At 37.7% G+C, this 19,932-nt stretch overlaps 1 protein-coding gene across 8 annotated transcripts; it reads left to right on the forward strand.

Moving 5' to 3' along the window:
• The first annotated feature begins 14 nt into the window (after positions 1 to 14).
• Positions 15 to 19,403, forward strand: ZBTB8OS (zinc finger and BTB domain containing 8 opposite strand). 8 transcript variants are annotated; one of them, XM_045514635.2, is made up of 7 exons: positions 15 to 308; positions 7,684 to 7,708; positions 7,930 to 8,103; positions 8,467 to 8,549; positions 9,486 to 9,538; positions 11,133 to 11,169; positions 12,544 to 13,764. In XM_045514635.2, the coding sequence occupies exons 3-7, from the start codon at positions 7,968 to 7,970 to the stop codon at positions 12,628 to 12,630; spliced, it is 396 nt and encodes a 131-aa protein (XP_045370591.1). In that variant the 5' UTR covers positions 15 to 308; positions 7,684 to 7,708; positions 7,930 to 7,967; the 3' UTR covers positions 12,631 to 13,764. The 8 variants fall into 8 exon arrangements, with proteins under 8 accessions (XP_045370591.1, XP_045370594.1, XP_010950457.1 ...); XM_045514638.2 differs by having other exon boundaries at positions 7,982 to 8,103; XM_010952155.3 differs by lacking the exon at positions 15 to 308 and adding an exon at positions 393 to 541 and having other exon boundaries at positions 7,982 to 8,103; positions 12,544 to 19,403.
• The last annotated feature ends 529 nt before the right edge of the window (positions 19,404 to 19,932 follow it).

The raw sequence follows: 19,932 nt of genomic DNA on the forward strand, positions 1-19,932 counted from the left end.
GCACGCTCCTGGGGGCAGCCATTTTCTTGAAGGGTGTTGAGCTACCAGCCCCTTCAAAGTAGTATTTTAGATGAGAAATCTAGGATGCTTTCGGATCTAGTTATCAGCTGGGGGTAGGGGTGAAGCAGCAAGCAAAGGTCTTTATCACTCAGACCTAAAGGTTTCTAATTTAAGTATCCCTTACTCCCAGGTCGTCCAATTTAGTCATTAGAAATAACTTGATGAAGCAAGCGCAGAAAATGGGGCCTTGGACTTTTAAAGATGTGCTCGAAGCGATGGGACCTAGAACGGCAGCTTTCGCGGATTAAGTACGTCCGCAAGAATGGAGTCCTGGTCCTTTAAGGGTGTGTGCTAAGGGGCGGAGTCTAGGGCGGAAGTTGTAAGTCACGGCCGAAGTCCGGCTGATGAAGGGCGGAAGTTGGGTTTGGATCCAAAGCCGCAATCATGGCGCAGGAAGGGGAAGATGTTAGAGATTACAATTTGACTGAGGAGCAGAAGGCGATCAAGGCTAAGTATCCTCCAGTCAATCGGAAGTACGAGTGTGAGTAGGTGGCTCACTTCTCTCTTTGCCCTGGTTTCCGGCTTCGCCTTCCATTTTGCCCCATAGGGTGCTTCAGGCAAATTATTATTTCGCCCTGTATTGTAGTCCCTTCTGTACTTGTATAAGGGATGCCGAAGGGAAAAACCACGTGATCTGAGAGTCGGGAAACCCAGGCTCTCACATTTACAAGTCTCTTGAAGTTTTTCTTTGTATGCCTAATCACACTTCTTTTGTGGAAATTTTACTAGTGTATTCTAAAGATAACCGCGTTTTCAAACTTGGCGGGGTTGTCGCCTCTGTGTATCTCCAGCAGTGGGATAGTTTATAGAGTGTGGCTAGGTTAGAGGACTCGGAAAGCTGTAGGTAGGGGACTTCTAACTTGGTGTTTTACCTGTATCGTGTTGTTAGTAAAAAGATCTGGTTTTGCCATTTTTGGTTTAGTAAAAAGATCTGGTTTTGCCATTTTTGGTTTAGTGAAATTAGGCAAATCACAACCTCTCTGCATTCTGTTCCTTCATGTGAGAAGTAAATGAGATAATAATAAATATGAAAGTGTAGTGCAGGCCCTGGAGTTCTATATATAAAAGTTAAGCTGTTATCCCTAAAGGTGAGTGTAGTTTGGGGGTGCACAAATCTGACTTATTTCCCTGCTTAAAATCTTTCATTAATTTCCCGGTGTCCGACTATTTGCCACAGCATACTAGGCTCTGTACTTTCTGAACCCGGCATACCTCCCTAGGTCATTTTTCTCTCACTTAACAGTTTTTAAAAGTTACTTTTAATAGGTCTTATATATGATTCAAACTTTAAGAAGTACAACAGGTATGCATTGAAAAGTAAGTCTTTCTTTCAGCACTGATCCCCAGCCACCTAGTCTTCCTCTCCAGATCAACCATCCTTAACATTTTCTTCTCTGTACATGCAAAGACATACATTTACTTTAGTTTGTTTAACCAGTTTCTGGTTGGTGGTCATTTATGTTTATACTCTTTTGCTATTAGAAAAAATACAGCAGTGAATTACTTGTACAATCACTGTTTGGCACACATGCAAATGTGTCTGGAGAAGAAACTTCCAAAAGTTACATTGCTTTGTCAAAGGATATCTGCATTTTTAACTTCATTGATTATTGCCAAATTGCTGTCTATTGAGGTTGTGCCAGTTTACACTCTCACTAGCATTGTATGAGTGTGCCTCTTCCCTCACACCTTTACCAGTTTACTGTGTTACCATACTTTTTGGTCTTTTCCAATTTGTTAAGTGTCTTGTTAACACTGAGTGCATTTTTATTATAAGTGAGGTCGAAAATATTTTAGCATATTTGGAAGTATTCATATTTCCCCTTCTGAGATGTGTACATTCATATTTTTTAACCCATTTTTCTATTAAGTTGTTGGTCTTTTTCGGAGAAATTAATTTTTATGTAGTGAAATTTATTACCCTTTTTAGAGCTTCTGGGATGTCATTCTTAGGAAGGCCTTGCCTACTCTGAGACTGTAAGATAATTCTTCCATTTTTTTTCTAGTACATTTGAAAACTAAACTTATATTGGCATATAATATACATATAGAAGAGTGCACATAAGTGAATTTTCACAAACTGGATACACCTGTATAACTAGTAACCAGATCAATAGAATATTACAGCATCCCAGATGCTCCTCGTGATGCTCCTTCTCTCTCCCTGCTTCTCCCATTAATCTGACTTCTAACATGGTAGATTAGCTTTGGCTATTTTTGCACATTATCTAAATGGAATCATACAGTGTGTATTCTTTTTGTGTTTGGCCTCTTTTGCTCATATTTGTGAGAATAATATTTTTCCTGACAGTTACAGCCTGTTCCTGTTTCTAGTATTTACGATTTTTAAAAAAATTACATTTTGACTACCTTACAGTTAGGGTAAGGTGGAAATTAAGTATCTGATATAATTATTTTCCAGATGACTTACCAGATAATATAACATTTATCAGCAGTCTGTTTTTGCCCATGTGATTGAAATGCGGTCTCTTTATTGTATACAGAATTCCCCTACCTATATTTACGTCTAGAGTTGGACTTACTAATCTGTTCCTTTTTTCTTGCTCTCTTATGTGCCAGTGCCACATTTTTATTTATTGAGGCTTTATTGTATCTTTTAATATCTTGTAGGACAATCTCCCTCTCAGGACTTGCTTCTTTTCTGCCATTCTTGTTTTTTTCCCTCTATATGTAGATAAAAATCAACTTGCTCAGATCCATAAAAATTACTATTGGTATTCTCCGCTAGCCCCTTTGATCATTTGTTTCATCTTCTCTTCGAGGTGACTGCCCCATCCTGAGGCTCTGCAGGGGCTCCACTCTGAGTCACCGCATTAGCATAGACTCAGGTGTGGTCAAAAGGGGCTCTATATGAATAATGAAAGACATTCCTGTCACTCAGAAAATTCCCAGGGTTTTAAGAGCTCTGTGCCAGGGACCAGGGACAAAGACCAAATATATATTTTTATTACACCACAAAGACATTAAATAAAAAGCAGCAATTAAGATGAGAGAAAGGGGGAGGGTATAGCTCAGTGGTAGAGAGTGTGCTTAGGGTACACGAAGTCATGGGTTCAATTCCCTAGTACTTCCATTAAAAATAATAATAATAATAAACCTAATTACCTACCCCACAAAAAAAATTTTTTTAAAGGAGAGAAAAATAACTTTAATTTTTTGTGCAGGAAAGACCTTTTGCTGAAAAATACTGTTAACATTTTCATGTTATGCTTCATGATTACATCTATGAAGATGACTGTACCTTTATATGAATTACATTAACCTACTTCCTAATAATTGAATCTTTGCATTCCAGGAATAAATCCCACTTGGTCATTACTGGATTCTACTTGCTAACATTTTGTGCATAATCTTGGCATGGATGTAATGTTAGTCTGTGTTTTCTTCCAGCTTCATTTTTTGCCACTGACTGCCCCCAGATCTACCCGAAGCTTCCCTGTAGCTGTTTTTCCTTTAAGACTCAGCTCAGTTGTCCTCCCATTTATTCGTTCAGCAATATTACTGAGCACCTGTTGTGTATCAGGTACTAAGTAGAAATTGGTAATAAATGGCACAAGCAGGCAGATAGAGATCATCCTTAGTCTCTTGGCACTTAAAAGTGTTAAGTCCTGTTTCCTTTGGGAATTCGTACCTGACCCTCTTAGCCGAGATTAGTGTATCTCTTACACTGTACTATAATAGCGGTTCTCAAAGTGTGGTCTGTAGACCCCTAGGGTTACCCAGACCCTTTCAGAGGATCTGTGAAGTCAGAACTACTTTTTTATTTGGTCTTTCACTGTGTTAATATTTGCACTGGTGGTTCAAAAGCAGTAAAGGTAGAAGTCCTGGCTCCTTAGCACAAATTGAGGCAACAGCATCCAACTGTATTGTTGTCATTGTATTGTTTACCACCATGTACTTAGAATTAAAAAAAGAAAAAGTCATTTTTTACTTAAAAATATCCTTGATATCTTGATAAGAACTATTGATTTTATTACAGATAAGTACACGGCTTTTTAGTATTCTGTTTGGCAAAGCAGGAAGTAAGCTTAAAGTGTTTCTGCTGTATCTCAAAGTATTGATGATTACCGTGAGGAAAAGAACTTGTCTAATTGAGTTGTGGGCTGCTTTTTTTCATGGAACACTTTTTTCTCAAAAGAATAAAAAAAGACATACCATTGTTATTCAGACTTGGGTATTTGGCAGATATCTTCTTAAAAATAAAGTGATCTGTCACATCAAGGGAAATAACACAGTATTTGTTTGCAGTGATAAAATTCAAACTTTCAAGCGAAATCAGAATTTTGGAAAACTTGTATTTGCCATCATAAGCTTGACAGGTTCCCAGTGCTTAAAGATTTTTTTCAGGTGGAGGTTGGTGGTGCTATTAACAAACAGGTTTTTTTATAAATTCTATATGATGTGTCAACATTATTTGTAAAATTCAATAAACTAATACTTTACCCAAAACCAATGTTTAATATTATATAATCAGGCATGGATATGATCTGTTCTAAGCACAAGATAGAGCAATGGATTTTAACGTTACAGAGTGTGAAAAGTTCATTGTTACAGCTTCAGATTCTACATTGCAACTAACCCTTAAAAAATTGTCCCCTACATTGCAACTAACCTTTAAAAGACTGCCACAATTCTAGTTTGGTGTGATATCAAGAAAGACTATATACAATTTTTTTTAAAAGCTGCTAAAATATGTCTCCCTTTTTCTCCTGCATATCTGTGAGGTTAGATTTTATTTATGTACTTCAACTTATTATGTTCTGTGCTGAGAGTTCTGCAATTTTCACTTAACATTTTTAAAGACACATGTTAATGAACGTATCAGTAGTTCATGCTGCTTTATTGCTGAGTGGTGTTGCGTTGTATTCCTCAGTGTGTTTATCCATTTTCTGACAGACATTGGATTTTTTATTTGGGGGAATAAAATTGCTGTGAACATTCTGATATTTCCACATACTTTGTGGCCACATACTTTCATTTCTCTAGGGTTAACATTGCAACACGTTGAAAAGTCAGACATTAAAAATATTTGCAGACATGCTAAATGGTGCCACTTTTCTCACTAAATTTTTTGAAAATGTAGTTGTGGTTTGTAAAATGTGAAATTCATGTTCAATAAAATGGGCTTATTATTTTTAAGTGAATTGATAAGTATTTTTAAATTGTTTCAATTAAAATTTCTAGTATAGTTAATATTGCCAGATACAACCTTTATAAACAAAAGGTCTTTGGGGTCCTTAATAATTTTTAAGGAGTAAAGATTTCCTGAGACCAAAAGATCTGAGAATCACTGCCCTACAGCAATCTGTCACTGACTTTTTAAACTGTGTTTTTAATTGAGATACAATTTACATGTAGCAAAAGTGCTCATATCTTAAGTATGAAGTCCAGTGAGTTTTGATAAACAGATACATCTGTGTAAGGAACACTCCAGTCAGGCTCTAGAACATTTCTGTCACCTCCGAAAGTTCCCTTTTGCCCCTTTCCAGTCAGTCTACCCCCTTACCTTGAGGCAAGCACTGCTCTGATTTCTCTCACCACAGCTTACTTTCGTCTGTTTTAGAGTTGCGTATAAGTGGGATCACACAGTATAGATTCTTTGATGCCTGATTTCTTCACTCGGATCAAAGATAAACACAGCTAGATATTAGAGTGGTGAATGGACTTTATTCAGTAACTGCTGGCAGTAGGGGAAAGAGCTGAGCTCCCTTTGGATCTGTGCAGAGGTGATTGGGCCTATTAAAGGGAAAATGAGGGGTGAGGGGAGAGCAGGGGCTTAGCAGACACTGAGAAGTGAAAAATCACAAAGGTTGGTCAGTAGAAATTCGTTTAAGCCCTTAGTGTTTGCTGGCTGGCAGTTATCAAGGTCAGGATTCTATCCTCCCACAGGGACCGGGAGTCCTTCCTGATGATTACATTTCAAAGGAATGGCCTCCAGTCCTTGAGAAAGACACTTTGAGTTGTAAGAGATAAATATTCACAATTGTAAGCCCTTTTTAGTAAATGTGCTAAGAAAGGGAGGTCAAGGGCTTATTGTCAGGCTGGAAAGAACAGTAAATTCTCACTCAGTGTAGAGCTTTCTCAGGCAGGCATTATAATGGTGGGGCTGGGGTGATGCTAGGAACACAGCCTCAAGCTGTTGGAAGCCACGCTAAAGTTTGGTCAGGTCTCTTAGTCCAGGGGGTTTGAATGGCGTTGTTCTGTGCTGAGAGTTCTGCAATTTTCACTTAACATTTTTAAAGACACATGTTAATGAACGTATCAGTAGTTCATGCTGCTTTATTGCTGAGTGGTGTTGCATTGTATTCCTCAGTGTGTTTATCCATTTTCTGACAGATATTGGATTTTTTATTTGGGGGAATAAAATTGCTGTGAACATTCTGATATTTCCACATACTTTGTGGCCACATACTTTCATTTCTCTAGGGTTAATACCTGTCATTTTCTTTATCTTGTTTGTCATCTCTATTAGTCATGGAGCCCCTCTGTGATTAAAATGTATTGGATCCTTGATAATATTTTTGAGTAAATTAGAGTTAAGTTTGAATCTTGAATGCCACCAGAAGATGTGTTAAAATGTAAAGTGCACTAACCTGGGAGTGAGAAAATCTCAATTCTAGTCCCAACTCTGCTTCTAATCAGCAGTGTAGTCCTAAACAAGTCACATAGTCTCTGGATTTCAGGTTTCTTCTTGTAAGTGAAGGAATTCTATTAAATGATCTCTAAGACTTCTTTCCAGCCTGAATATTCTATGATCCTAAGTAGAAAGAATTGATAGAAGTCATACTAAGAGTGAAGAGTAGACTCTGAAATGTTGAGATAACAGATCAAGGGGGACCTTGCTGTTCCTGGCAGCTGTTACTTCCTGGTGTTCCCGTGAGAGTATCAGGAAAAAGCTTGTAATATATATTGTAGAGTTTACTTTCCAAAACTATTTTATTGGCCAAGGATATCATTGAGGAGTCCTTCAAATGCAAGAAACCAAGAAATGAAAAAACTTGGCTTATGTTAAAAATAAAAACCTGTTTTGTCTGGGAGTTGGCTAGCTGTTCGTGAAAAGGTGAGACAGGGAAATCTGGAATTTTCTATCTTCGATGATGTAGTTCCCAGAATTTTGATCATTTACATAGTAGATATTTAGAAAAGATACTGACTTGTTTTATTGAGGAGAAGTAACAAAGGCAGCAAATGGCATTTGTTTATTGAGAAACTACGATGTATGAGACATTTTGTAAATAACCTTAGAAGACCGTGGCCCTCCGGAAATTGTCATTCATTTAAATATAAATCTTGGCTTAAAAAAACAACTCTTTAGTATCAATATGCTAATATTATGTAACTATGAGTTCTTTTATTTAATATTAGTTCAGTTATTTAACATTAGCAGAATAACTGTAAATGCTTAGAAGAAATTTTTGAAAACAAAAAATAACCCTTAAGAAAGTAATTAGCTTTGGGGTAATGGTTAGTAAAAGGTGTGTGATCGGCCCACATTTTCTTGTTCTTCAGGGATGATGTTCTTAATAATGATCTAGAGTTATTTTCTTGTGATTTGCAAGTCAGTCTTAGTTACTTACAAGTGTTTTTCCTTCTCTCCCTCAGATTTGGATCATACAGCCGATGTCCAGTGAGTATAGCTGGAGTTTATGCCTTTGAAATCATGTGCTTAAAACAGGAAAGCTGATGTTTTAATCTTGATGTCCCTAGTTTTAATTTTTCTCTGCCTATTTTGGTTCCTTTAGAACATGAAAATGAATATTTAAAAGCACCCAGTTTGTGTCATTAAATTGATTGAGGCCTTTGGTTTTGTATTTAACATGTTGATTTTATTTTTTCTTTGCTGTCAAGTTTTCTCTCTTGCAGCAATTACATTACACAGGGCATGAATGCATTTCTTTAGGTTACATGCATGGGGAGATACTCTGGAGGAAGCATTTGAGCAGTGTGCGATGGCCATGTTTGGTTACATGACAGATACGGGGACCGTCGAGCCCCTCCAAACAGTAGAAGTGGAAACTCAAGGTAACCAGTTTATTCATAAGGAAGAAATTGTTATACAAGTGTTCAGTATTCTACATAATTTCTGTAAATGTTCACAGTAAGAACAACAAAATTGATTATGAGCTTGTTCTTTCAAGTAGCCCAAGAAATTCATTGCACTGTTAAATTCAAGCAAGTTTTTAGAGATGAGAATTATTAAACACCATACCATTGTGGGTTTTTTTTTTTTTTAATTTTGGGGGTAAGGTAATAAGGTTTTTATTTATTTATTTATTTTAATGGAGGTACTAGGGTTGAACCCAGGACCTCATGCGTACTAAGCAAGTGCTCTACCACTAAGCCATACCCTTCCCCCTCATTGTGGTTCTTTTTGATCCTGTGTAGGAGATGACTTACAGTCTCTTTTATTTCACTTTTTGGATGAGTGGCTTTATAAATTCAGCGCTGATGAATTCTTCATACCCCGGGTAAGCAAAAGTTTTTCTTTTTTACTGAGCAAATGGATTCTTAGTTCATATTTTAGAATAAAACTAATGATTTAAAATAGAACATGTGATGCAAAACCTAGCCACAGAGATATGTAAGATGATGATTTGCAGAAATTATAATAACCATAGGCTTTTCTTGGTTAACCTGAGTTTGCCCTTGTATATGCATTTTGCATTTAAATCTCTTATTCCAAACTTGCCACTCATCAGGATTGTATGATAAGAATGCACCTACTGTCCTCACTGTCTCCATCTGAACTTTTTATGTCTCCTAAGTTTGAGCTATATTTACATCCATCCATATGTTTCTTTTGTCCCATTTGAAATTTAGCAGTTCTGCCATCTTGGCCTAAGTTTAAAAATTGAAGCTTTTAGTTTTCCTTAATGTGAAAAAGGAGAAGCCAAATGGTGATTACTTATCGCCATCAACCTCTAGAAGGGAACGCCTCTCCAGCATCATTGTTATCTGACAAACACGGCCTTCCTTGCTTCCACAGTTCCTCCATTCTCTCCCTGCCCAGCTCCACTACGTATATTCTTCCAACTGGGTCATTTGTCCTACAGAATTCAAGTGCTTACCATATTATATAAAGATAGGCTGAGAGTTTTGTCAACTATAAATAAATAAAGGTGAAAAAAACCCAGAGTGATTGAAATCCTGTCATCCTCCTCTATGTATCTTACATAAAAATCCTTTTGACACATATTTTTAGACTGTACATTTTCAAGAATACTTCCCTTGAGTATGTAAGGGAAAAACCTTATTTCTTTGAAATATTTAGTTTGTTGTTCTGTTTCCTTTGCTTCAGAGAAGTTGTATGCTGTTATCTAGAAAAAGTGATAACTAGGCAAGTTTTAGTAGGCAATCTGGTATGAACATATATTAAAATTAAAAGAAAAATTTTTTTTCTTTAGGAAGTGAAAGTGCTTAATATTGATCAAAGAAATTTCAAATTACGGTCAATTGGGTAAGTCCTGAAAACCTTTTAAGTAGTAGGTTTAGTTTAAGTAGAAAATGTTTAGTTATATTCTTCACTGAACTCAGTGGGCAGGAAGAGAGATAGAAATGTTAAGTCAGAAGACCAATTGCAGCCAGTAGGGCTTTGCAGGTTAAGCTTTGTGAGATACCTAGGAGCAAGGGTTCACCTCAGCTTTGGAGAACCAGAAACTTGCCAGAACAAAGTTGATTTGGGTTGTTAAACCTGATGCCCAGTATTTTGATTTTTAGCACAAAGAAGATACCATTGCTAGATGGCACAGATAACTTGCATACAGCCTAGCTTGGTGGTGGGAAACACTGGTGCATCCTTTCTTGTAGATCCTCACACCTGACTCCATTCAAACCAGTTCCTTCTATTTACACGTTGATCACTCCACCACCCAAATCTGGGTGACAGTTGTGTTCTCTCAGGGGCACCTGGTCCACAGTGGGCGATCAACGTGTTAACAAGTTATACTTTTCCTTCCAGAGTCTGCAAACACTTGATTAGGCCACTTTGATTGGAATTGGTGTTTTCTAAGTTTGTTCAGTCATTTAATGATATCTTTAGGTTATTTCCATATGAAGCCATCTTTTCCGTGTTATGTTGAATTTTTAAGTTTCTTTTTGTAAAGTGATGGATAAGAAAACACGCTTGTCCAAGGTCTAAGGGTATTTTGCTAATAAATGGTTGAACAGAATTTTAAAACTTTGCTCTTCCTGCTACTGCTTCTGCTGCTGTGATCTTCAGCCATGTTAGTGTTGAAGAGAGAGAGGATACTTACCCAAGTTCTCCGAGAGTACCTTCCTAGGGCCAGGCCTTCTATGTACAGACCATGGACATTTTTTGAAAGGTTAAAAAATATAAACCAAGTTCAGACCATATTACAGAATCTAGTATTTTGCCTTTATGATGCTCAGACCTGCTTTCTCCAGTGGGAGATACTATTTAATTTGTTCTATAGCCCTGAGTTTAGTAAAACTTTTGAACATACTACTCTATTATGAACCAATATTTATTATTGTTTCATATAAACAAATTTTTTTTAGGCGGGGGAGGTAATTAGGTTTATCTATTTATTTCTTTTGGTAGAGGTACTGGGGATTGAAACCAGGACCTTGTGCATGCTAGGCATGCACTCTGCCACTGCACTATACCCTCCCGCTATGAACCAGTGTTCATTAAACAATGTTTATTGAGTCTCTACCTACGTGCACTATATGAGGACACTTTTTAAAAAATTTTTTTTAATGAAGAGAGGTAATTAGATTTATTTACTTAGTAGAGGTACTGGGAATTGAACCCAGGACCTCATGCATGCTAGGCATGCACTCTGCCACTGAGCTGTACCCTCCCGCCGAGGACCCTTTTTAAAGAGCAGCTATCAACCTTGTTGAAATGGCTAAGTCCCTCAGCAACTGAATCTGCTGACAGTTAGACTGAAATTAATAGCTCGCTCCCCCATCTGCTTTTGGCTTTCTAGTATCCTAACCACATTTATAAGGCTTATTTTAAAATATGGAAAGAGAACAAATGTTAAATTGTGGAAATCTTAAATCATGTTTTACTTTTCCTTCTCAAGGTGGGGAGAAGAATTCTCATTGTCCAAGCACCCTCAGGTATGTTTTTAAATCCAGCCACTAAAAACACCACCTTACCATAAAGTCAGTATCTATGGCAGTTAACTTGCTAGTTCTAATAAGTTGGTGTCAAGTCCTACATCTTTCTCAGACTTCTCTGACCTGTCTGGACACATGTTCAAACACCGTGATGTCACACATCGGATTTGGAGGGTTAGGAGTCAGTGCTTGGGTGATAGGGTGGTGCTTGTTATAGAAGTTATGGGGCTTAAAAGTCTTTTTGTCTTTTTGAACTTTGATATCTTCCCCTGTAATGACGGTGTTGGATTGGATGTTCTCTAAAGTACCTTCTCCCTTTTGTGCTTCTCCAGATTCTGTGTTTGCCAGCATGTATGGCTTCACTCTATACTATTCAAATCTGTTGGAATAGGAGTAGGCAATTTGTTTCTGATGTTTTACACTTTGTGGGCAGAGAACGATGCAAGAGCAACTACTCAACTCTTATGTTATGTATGGCACTAAATAGAGATAGACAATACATAAATGAATGTAATTGTGTTCCAGTAGAACTTTTGACTCCCCCCTCAACCACTTAGAAATGTAAAAATTATTCTCAGTTTGTGGGGCTGTACAAAAGTGGGTGGCAGACTGGATTTGGCCTTTGATTTGTAGTTCGCTGACCCCTGTGTTTAGGCCAACGAGACCTAACTTAGTTGGAGGTGACTGGGAAATCCTGTTTGCTTCCGGTAGCTGCAGTAGCATTTCTTCAACCACAACATAATGAAATGAAGCCTGGTGAGGGGGTTCAAGGGAGAGAAGCAGAAAAAGAATAGAAATCAATAGAGGGGTAACATGTGGAGTGAAAACAAATTATTTTTGTAATATAAATGACACCGTGGAATTTTCCTTTGAACACACTATGTTTGAGGTGCCTATTAGACATCTAAATGGAGATGTTGGATAACAGTTGTTTGTAGGATGATTGTCCTTCAGAGAAGGGAATGGGCTGAGTTCCCAGGGCCCAGGTTAGAATGTAAGGAAGAAGTCTTCAGAAGGAGCCCTGAGCCAAACAGTAGGAAAGCTTTGTGTTACTGGGTTCAACCCATTTGATGAATGAAAAAGCTGATGCCCAGAGAGGTCGAACAGCTTCCATATCCAGGTACAGACAAAGCCAGGACTATAGTCTGCTCCATCTCCTAACTCCAGGTCAGTGCTTTTTCTGCTGTGCACATTTGCCTCTCATTTTTACTGGATCAGCATATAATACTATATTTATTTGGTAACTAATTGTTTCATGTGAGTCATCAGAATAATATTAAAATTTTGACTTCCTGCCAGTTGTTACTAAAGTTAATGATTCTGATTTTGATATCCTTCCCCCCCCCTTTTTTTTCCCTTTAACCCCAACTTTAGGGAACTGAAGTCAAAGCAATAACATATTCAGCAATGCAGGTCTATAATGAAGAGAAGCCGGAAGTTTTTGTGATAATTGACATTTAAGATACCAAAAAAAAGAGAGAGACTCCTATGAAGAACTGTTTTTTGTTTTTGTTTTTGTTTTTTTGAGAAGATACCATGATACCATGACATAAATTCTACCATATCTGTTAGTATATGGAGATCTGCAGAACAGAACTTTTTAACTTGAAGTGTGACTTTCAGAAATGGAAAATCAAGGAACAGCCTTGGTCTGTGTTATCCAAGTAATCAAATTTTAAAGGATTCTTCAGGTGACAAATACGGTTCCTCATTTATTAATTCCCTGGGTAGCAGCAGGTGCCTTACAACCTGCCAGGGGAATGCAAGCCATCCAGCGTGGTCCCAGAAAGGTTCATTGATGTAAGGGCAACCTGTGTTCTTATCTGTGCAGTTTAAAAAGTAATTTGAGAACTCCTACAACCAGTCTTTTGCTTTTCATCCAAATTGGTTGAGACATATTTTCTATGTATATTAAAAGAGGTTGTGTTTTACATTGCTGTGGGACAGAGCCATCCTGTATTCCAGCTGATTTTCTTAGATGAAGTAATTATAGTTGAACAATGAAAAGACTTCTCTAGAAAGAGCCCTAATTTACTCTCACTTTTTTTTAAGCACTGATATACTGACACTTTCCTATTTTCCCGTAAGAAAAATTCGATGCATTTACAGATGGGCTCTTCTCTCTAACATGTAATTTTATATTAAAGCCAGTATATTTATACAACTAGAGAAGAAAAAAGAATTTTTAAAAATTTCTTTGGTTTTTAAGAATTACCTAAGTTCTTCATTACTAACAAGACAGGAGTCCAGGAAAATAACTTTAAAGTTATCTGAACTTTCCAAAGTAGGTAATTTTTCAAAAATGAAAGTGCTTTCATTTGACTTGTAACGTTGTTCCATTCCCTGTTGGTTGAGGCAGTTATCCCTGTGATGCAAGTGTTTGCAAAGTTGAGGGGGGTGGGTATACCTCAAGTGGTAGAGTGCATGCTTAGCATGCATGAGGTCATGGGCTCAATCCCCGGTACCTCCTCTAAAAATAAACGAACCTAATTACTTCCCCCCTGCCAAAATAAAAAAATTAAATACAATTAAAAAATAAAGCTAATTTGTAAAAAAAAAAATGTGCAAGCAAATATTAAAAGACTTTGCAAAGTTGCTGCTTACTCACTGGTACATGAAAAAAAGGCTGCCACTGGGTGGTGCCAGATGTCATTATAGCATGCTGAGTTTTGCCTAATAGGAAGAGATTGTGAGCTTTCTTGGTGTTCTCTCTGAGCACTGCATTATTTTCCTCTGGGTATTTAACAGAAAGTAGGGGTAATGGAGACTAGGCCAAGAGCCTGTGGTTTGAATAGCAGCTCTTCAGATGGCTACACAGCAGGATCACTGAGGTAGCACTCCATCTTCTTTGTTCTCTGGCACATTTTCTAAATTTAAATTGTGGACCTCCAAGCAAAAAAAAAGAACCTTTTAACCTTCTGTTAGGATGAATTTCCAGGCTGAGATGGGGCTCTTTTTTTCATCGCCTTTACACATCATGGGCTACTTGGGGGGGTGGGGTTTGATGGTGAAAATGATCAGTGGGATATCACTGAGGGCAATGGGAGAGCCGAAGCCAGAGTAAGAGCTCTTGGGATGTATTAAGCCAAGTAGGGTACAAACTTGGGTACAGACTTGACTAGGAAAAAAGTGTAGCTATATCTCTTACCACCAGAGCTGTATAATGGGGTTTGGTAAAAACAAGTCAGATGTAAATATGCAATACAAATTATATTTCCATATTTATAATCAATTTATAATTCATTACAATTTCAGGTACATTTTAAAATTTAGTTTGTGTTCGTTTTAAAATATGCTAAAACAAAGGTACTAAATAGAAAGAAAATGAGTATGTTACCCCTTAAAATTTTTTTTTTTTTATTTTTAGGGGGGGGTAATTAGGCTTATTTATTTATTTATTTATTTTTAATAAAGGTACTGTGGATTCAACCCAGGACCTTGTGCATGCTAAGCATGCACTCTACCACTGAGCTACACCCTCCCTGGCCCCCTGAGTATGTCTGACCCCCACCTTGAGTATGTTACCCTTTATAAGTGTAATGATGGCATTTCTGATCCAGCAGCAGCAGCACACATTTTGTTTATTTTTAGTTTATTTTTTGAGATGCTTGCACTCACCAGATCGTTCTCCTAGTTTCAGGTATGTGTCTTATCCAAGGGAACAGATACCCCCATCGCAGAGCTAATTCTACCCCATAACATACCCACTCCTCTTCACTTCTGTCTTACTGTTCTCTTGTCTGGGCTGCTGTTCTCATTTCTGAAGATGTCAAGGTAGCAAATCCACTGCCCAAGCAATCAGGCAGGTACCGGGAGTGGGCTGTGGGTGTTGAGCTGAGGGTTTATGTGGTGGTCAAGCCAGCAGCTGCCTCTTAGCTCCAGCCCTTAACACTAGTGGGAATACAAGCCTAGTGTGGCAGTTTTTCATGACACCCCGGGAACTGGGATTTTTATGTGAAGGCACCTTAATTTTTGGAAAGAAACCCAAACCACTGTGGGTCATCACAGTGAAGAAGAAACAAATTGTGGGGGGGCTGAATCCAGTCCACAGGTTGCTAGTCTGCAGCTCTGCTTTACAACCCAGCTCAAATCACACTTCATGATGCTTCCCTAACCATTTAGTCTTTAGGGGTCTGAACTATGCCTCTCCAGTTAGCTTTAAAGATTTGCAGCCTTATTCAATTTTACAATTGTTTAATGTTCACTAGTCTTGTCTCTCTAAATAGAAGGAAACTCCTAGATAGCACATAACAGTTACTAAGTTATGACAATGCTCAGTGGATTAAGCATCTTTAGAGCTACATCAGACTTAGACAGAGACTGCAGGTCAGCTCCTGGAGCTGGTCTACGAGAACGTGAGAACCGCAAGTCACAAGCCTCAATTCCTAGCCTTTGCTCTACTGTTTGACGTTGGACCTACTTCCTCATCTATGTATTACAGGTATGTTTTAGTGATTCCTTAATTCCTTCGCAGTTCTAAGTTTCTGTGATCAGTAATATTCTAAACAACTGAGCTGAGAAAGAGAAGGTAGTTGTTACTGAAACAGTTTTCAGTTATTTAGCCTAAAAGGTCCAAATCACCCCACCCAAGGGGGAGGGTATAGCTCAGCAAAGAGTGTGTGCTTAGCGTGCAGGAGGTCCTGGGCTCAATCCCTGGCACCTCCTCCAAAAATAAACAAGTAAACTTAATTACCCCCCTCCTCCAAAAGAAAAAAAAAGACTTAAAAAACAAAACAAAACAAAAAAAAGTTAGCTTCAGAAGATTTGAGTATTCTACACTGAAACTGAGAATTTAGTTTCTTCCTCTAAAAAAACCCAGGAAATTGGAAAAGATACCCTCTCCAAGCTCCTTCTAGAGCAAACTTCCTCAGAATTTAATGACTGTGGGACTTTTTCAATGTTGTTTCCCATATAATATGCTCTGTACATTTTCTTGTTTTGTTTTGTTACCTGTAAAATGAACAGGTACTTAATGCTGAATTCTGAACATGCAAGAAGGAACTCTTAGGGCCAACATACTTATTTTGTCATAAATGCATATCCAGTTCTTCTCTGTACAAAACATTTTTCCAGATGCTTTCAGTATATTACCCATTTGTCCTAGCAATTCTCTGTGTAGTTTAGTTGTCCTACATTTTACAAATGAGATCAGTGACACCTAAAACCATCTGGCTAGAAGAGGCAGATTTGGGACTTCAGATTCTGTTCACTACATTTATATAATATCCTTTAATGTATAACAAATCACATTTACGTTCTATTGTTCTTTTGATCCAGATAGTAACTGTGAGGTTAGTACAACAGCTGTTATTACTCACATTTTATATATAAGGAAAACACTTAACGTTTGGGTGATATTTGTAAGGTGCAACTCAAAAACAGATGATTGACAAAGGCTGTCCCAATTTCTCTTGACACTCTGAAAGTTCAAAAGCTAATGTTATTTAGCAAAAATATTTTGACTATAGAAATGCATCAAGACAAGATAGTAGGAAATAGTGGACTTACATTGTTTTTATCCCACTGCCAAATAAATACAGAACTATGTGTTGTTTCAGTTACCTCCAAATATAAACTTTAAATACATTAGAATCATGGATTCATATCCTGCCCCTGTCTCTCACTAGCTGACTTTGGGAAATTTCTTTTTTTTTTTAAATTGAAGTGTAGTTGATTTACAATGTTAGTTTCAGGTGTACAGCAAAGTGATTCAGTTATACATATATACATATTTTTTCTTTTCAGATTATTCTCCATTGTATGTTATTACAAGAAATTGTATATAGTTCCCTGTGCTATACAGTAGGTCCTTGTTTATTTTATACATAATAATATATGTTTGTTAATCCCCAACCCCTAATTTATCCCTCCCTGTCCTTTCTCCTTTGGTAACCATAGTTAGTTTTCTATGTCCATGAGTGTTTTTGGTTTGTAAATATAACTTGTATCATTTTTTTTTTAGATTCCACATATAAGTGATATCATATATTTGTCTTTCTCTGTCTGACTTACTCCACTAATATGATAATCTCTAGGTCCATCCATATTGCTGCAAATGACATTTCATTTTTATGGCTGAGTAATATTCCAGTGTGTGTGTGTATGTATGTATATGTGATATATGTATACCACAGCTTCTTTATCCAGTTATCTGTTGATAGACATTTAGGTGATTTCCATGTCTTGGCCATTGTAAATAGTGCTGCTATGAACGTTGGGGTGGATGTATCTTTTCGAATTAGCGTTTTCTCTGGGTATATGCCCAGGAGTGGGATTACTGGATCATATGATAAGTCTATTTTTATGGGAAATTCCTTTAACCTCTCCGAGGCTCAGATTCTTCAACTCTAAAATGGAGGTAATGACTACTCACAGACCAGGTGTCCCCAGCTCTGCTACCATAGTTAAGATTCTTATTTTGTAAAAGAAGAAAAAGGGAGTCCTTTTGAAATTATACTTGGAGCTGCAGAATTTAAACACTACTGTGTTAACATTTTTGAAGATTTTGGAGGTATAGTGGTTAATAGCACAAACTAGAGCCAGATCATGGGGGTTCAAGTCCCGGTTCTGCCACTTACTAACTGTCCACTTTGGGGCATGGTGCTTAACCTCTGTGTGCCTTAATTTCCAAATCTTAAGTGGTGGAGATAGTATTTACAGAGTTGTTGAGAGAATTAAACTCAAGACAGTGCCTGACACATAGTAATGCTTGGTAAGTGAGGGCTAGTACTATTATTGAGACAAGCTTAAATGCTAACAGCCCCCTTACTTTTTCACCTTAATTTTTTAAAAAGTCCACTGCATTTGGCTAGGGGGTGTGGCCAGCCTCAAGGACAACCTTGGCAGCCAGTGCCATTCTGTTAGTCTTTGTTTATGAGGAATGGCGAACAAAGCTACTCCCTTCTGCTTCTCCTGCTTTCTCTTCATACTTAGTTTCTTTTTCCACTTCTCTGCTCCACATTGTTCCTGTGTTTTCTTTCTCTCATATCTGACTTGAACTCTTTTCAAAAGCTGACTGTCCCTTTATGCCAAACCAGGTGCCCTTCCATGGGGCTCCCTTCCATTTATTGTCCCTGATTCCTTTGCAGCTCACAATATTAATCATTCAGGGGGCATATCACAGTGAAGAGAAAGATGAATCAATTTGGGGTACTTTGTTTCTGCCTCTATCCATGTTCCCATAGCCTCTCCAGGAGTCTTCTCTCAGTACCAGTGCAGCCACCTGCTGTCATCCACCATCAGAGTTCACGCCACACAACTCAGATTCTTTGAATTTTTGTCCAGATTCTTTTCCTCTCTGTTTTTATAACAACTTTCTTGAGATATAATTCACATATTATACAATTTACCCATTTGAAGTGTACATACAGTTCAGTGGGTGTTAGTATATTCAGTTTTGCAATGATCAGTTTTTAGAACACTTTCCTCATAAAAAGCAGCCCACTGCCTTTTAAGCACTCACCCCCCAGACCAGCCCTCCAAGTCCTAGGCAACCACTAATTAATCTACTTTCTGTTCTGCAAATCTGTCCTGTTGTCCAGATTCTTACTGCCAATCTCGTCCTTTTTCAATATAACTGAAAGTTTTCCTCTTAAGCTGTGTGGATTCATCCCACCTGCTTGATTCCTGCTTTACTGGGTCTTCTCAGTTCCAGTGAAATACTTAGACAACATTTTAAATTACAAATACAAATTTCATAAAGTTCCTTAAGTCAGTTAATATATCTAGTAGTCAACCCCCTTTTAAGTTGCAAGCACCTTAAGGAGCAAGGGAACTGGCTTCTGGTTTTGTATCTTCCTACCTTCCATCTTTAAATGGTCTGTTTCAGTGACACATGCAGTTCTTCCTGATTCCAAAGTCCCTGGTGACATGCTCCTCAGGGAGAGATCTTTAATATCAAGTTTTCATATCCAAATTCCCCATTCCTTGTTGCGATCAGTAGTGCCCTTACCCTCCCACAGCCCACACTGGAGTTGTCTTGAGCCCCTCTTACACTTTCATTCTCTGCTCTCAACTATTTGCTAGTTTTCCTTAGTTATATTGATAAACTTTCTTCCTTTCATTGTGTCTCCTAATTGGATGGCCTTTCCGTCATTCAAGGCATAGCTCAAAAAAAATTTTTTTTGAATATAGAATCGCTATTTTGCATGTTAGCATTAAGGACCATTTTTGTTATCTGTATTTGTTTTTGTGCAAAAACAAAATTAATAAATGTGATACTCTCCCCGCTCAAATTATTTGTCAAAAATTCCATCTAGGAATCTGGGTGCTTGGAGGAGATGGCAAATGGTAGATGGTGAGACATTAGTTGGATGAATAAATGGACGTACTTCTGGCACTTGGTACTTTCTACCTCACATCATCATTGGCCATGTATGTGTCTCTCCAGCTGGAATGTAAAATTGCTCCAGGACTTTATTTCTCTCCCTTGCATGTGACAGGGGTTCCCGAAGTCATTATAAATGCCTCATCTTCCAATATGACGATATTTATATCTATGTCTATTACCTAAAGGTAGGAGTTAAAGCCTCTGCTTCCAGTTTCTTTTTTTTTTTTTTTCTTCCCAGTTTCCTTCTTGAAACTTCCTAACTTGGTGAACTTGACCAAGTCTTTTCACCACTCTAAGCCTTGGTTTCTTCATCTGCTGTAATAGTGCCTACCTCTCATGGCTGTCAGGCTAAAACATTTGTTGCTCTATGTTTCTCTTTAAGAGTGATGACACCCTCAGAAAGAAAGAAGGGGAGGGAGGGAAGAGGGATAAAC

The sequence above is a fragment of the Camelus bactrianus genome, chromosome 13 (assembly GCF_048773025.1).
Source record: "Camelus bactrianus isolate YW-2024 breed Bactrian camel chromosome 13, ASM4877302v1, whole genome shotgun sequence".
Taxonomy (NCBI): Eukaryota; Metazoa; Chordata; class Mammalia; order Artiodactyla; family Camelidae; genus Camelus; species Camelus bactrianus.

Coding starts and splice junctions, on each gene's coding strand:
- ZBTB8OS (XM_010952155.3), top strand. CDS start 445: ATGGCGCAGGAAGGGGAAGATGTTAGAGATTACAATTTGACTGAGGAG. Junction 8,104..8,466: donor AGTAGAAGTGGAAACTCAAG/GTAACCAGTTTA, acceptor GATCCTGTGTAG/GAGATGACTTACAGTCTCTT. Junction 9,539..11,132: donor TTCAAATTACGGTCAATTGG/GTAAGTCCTGAA, acceptor TTCCTTCTCAAG/GTGGGGAGAAGAATTCTCAT.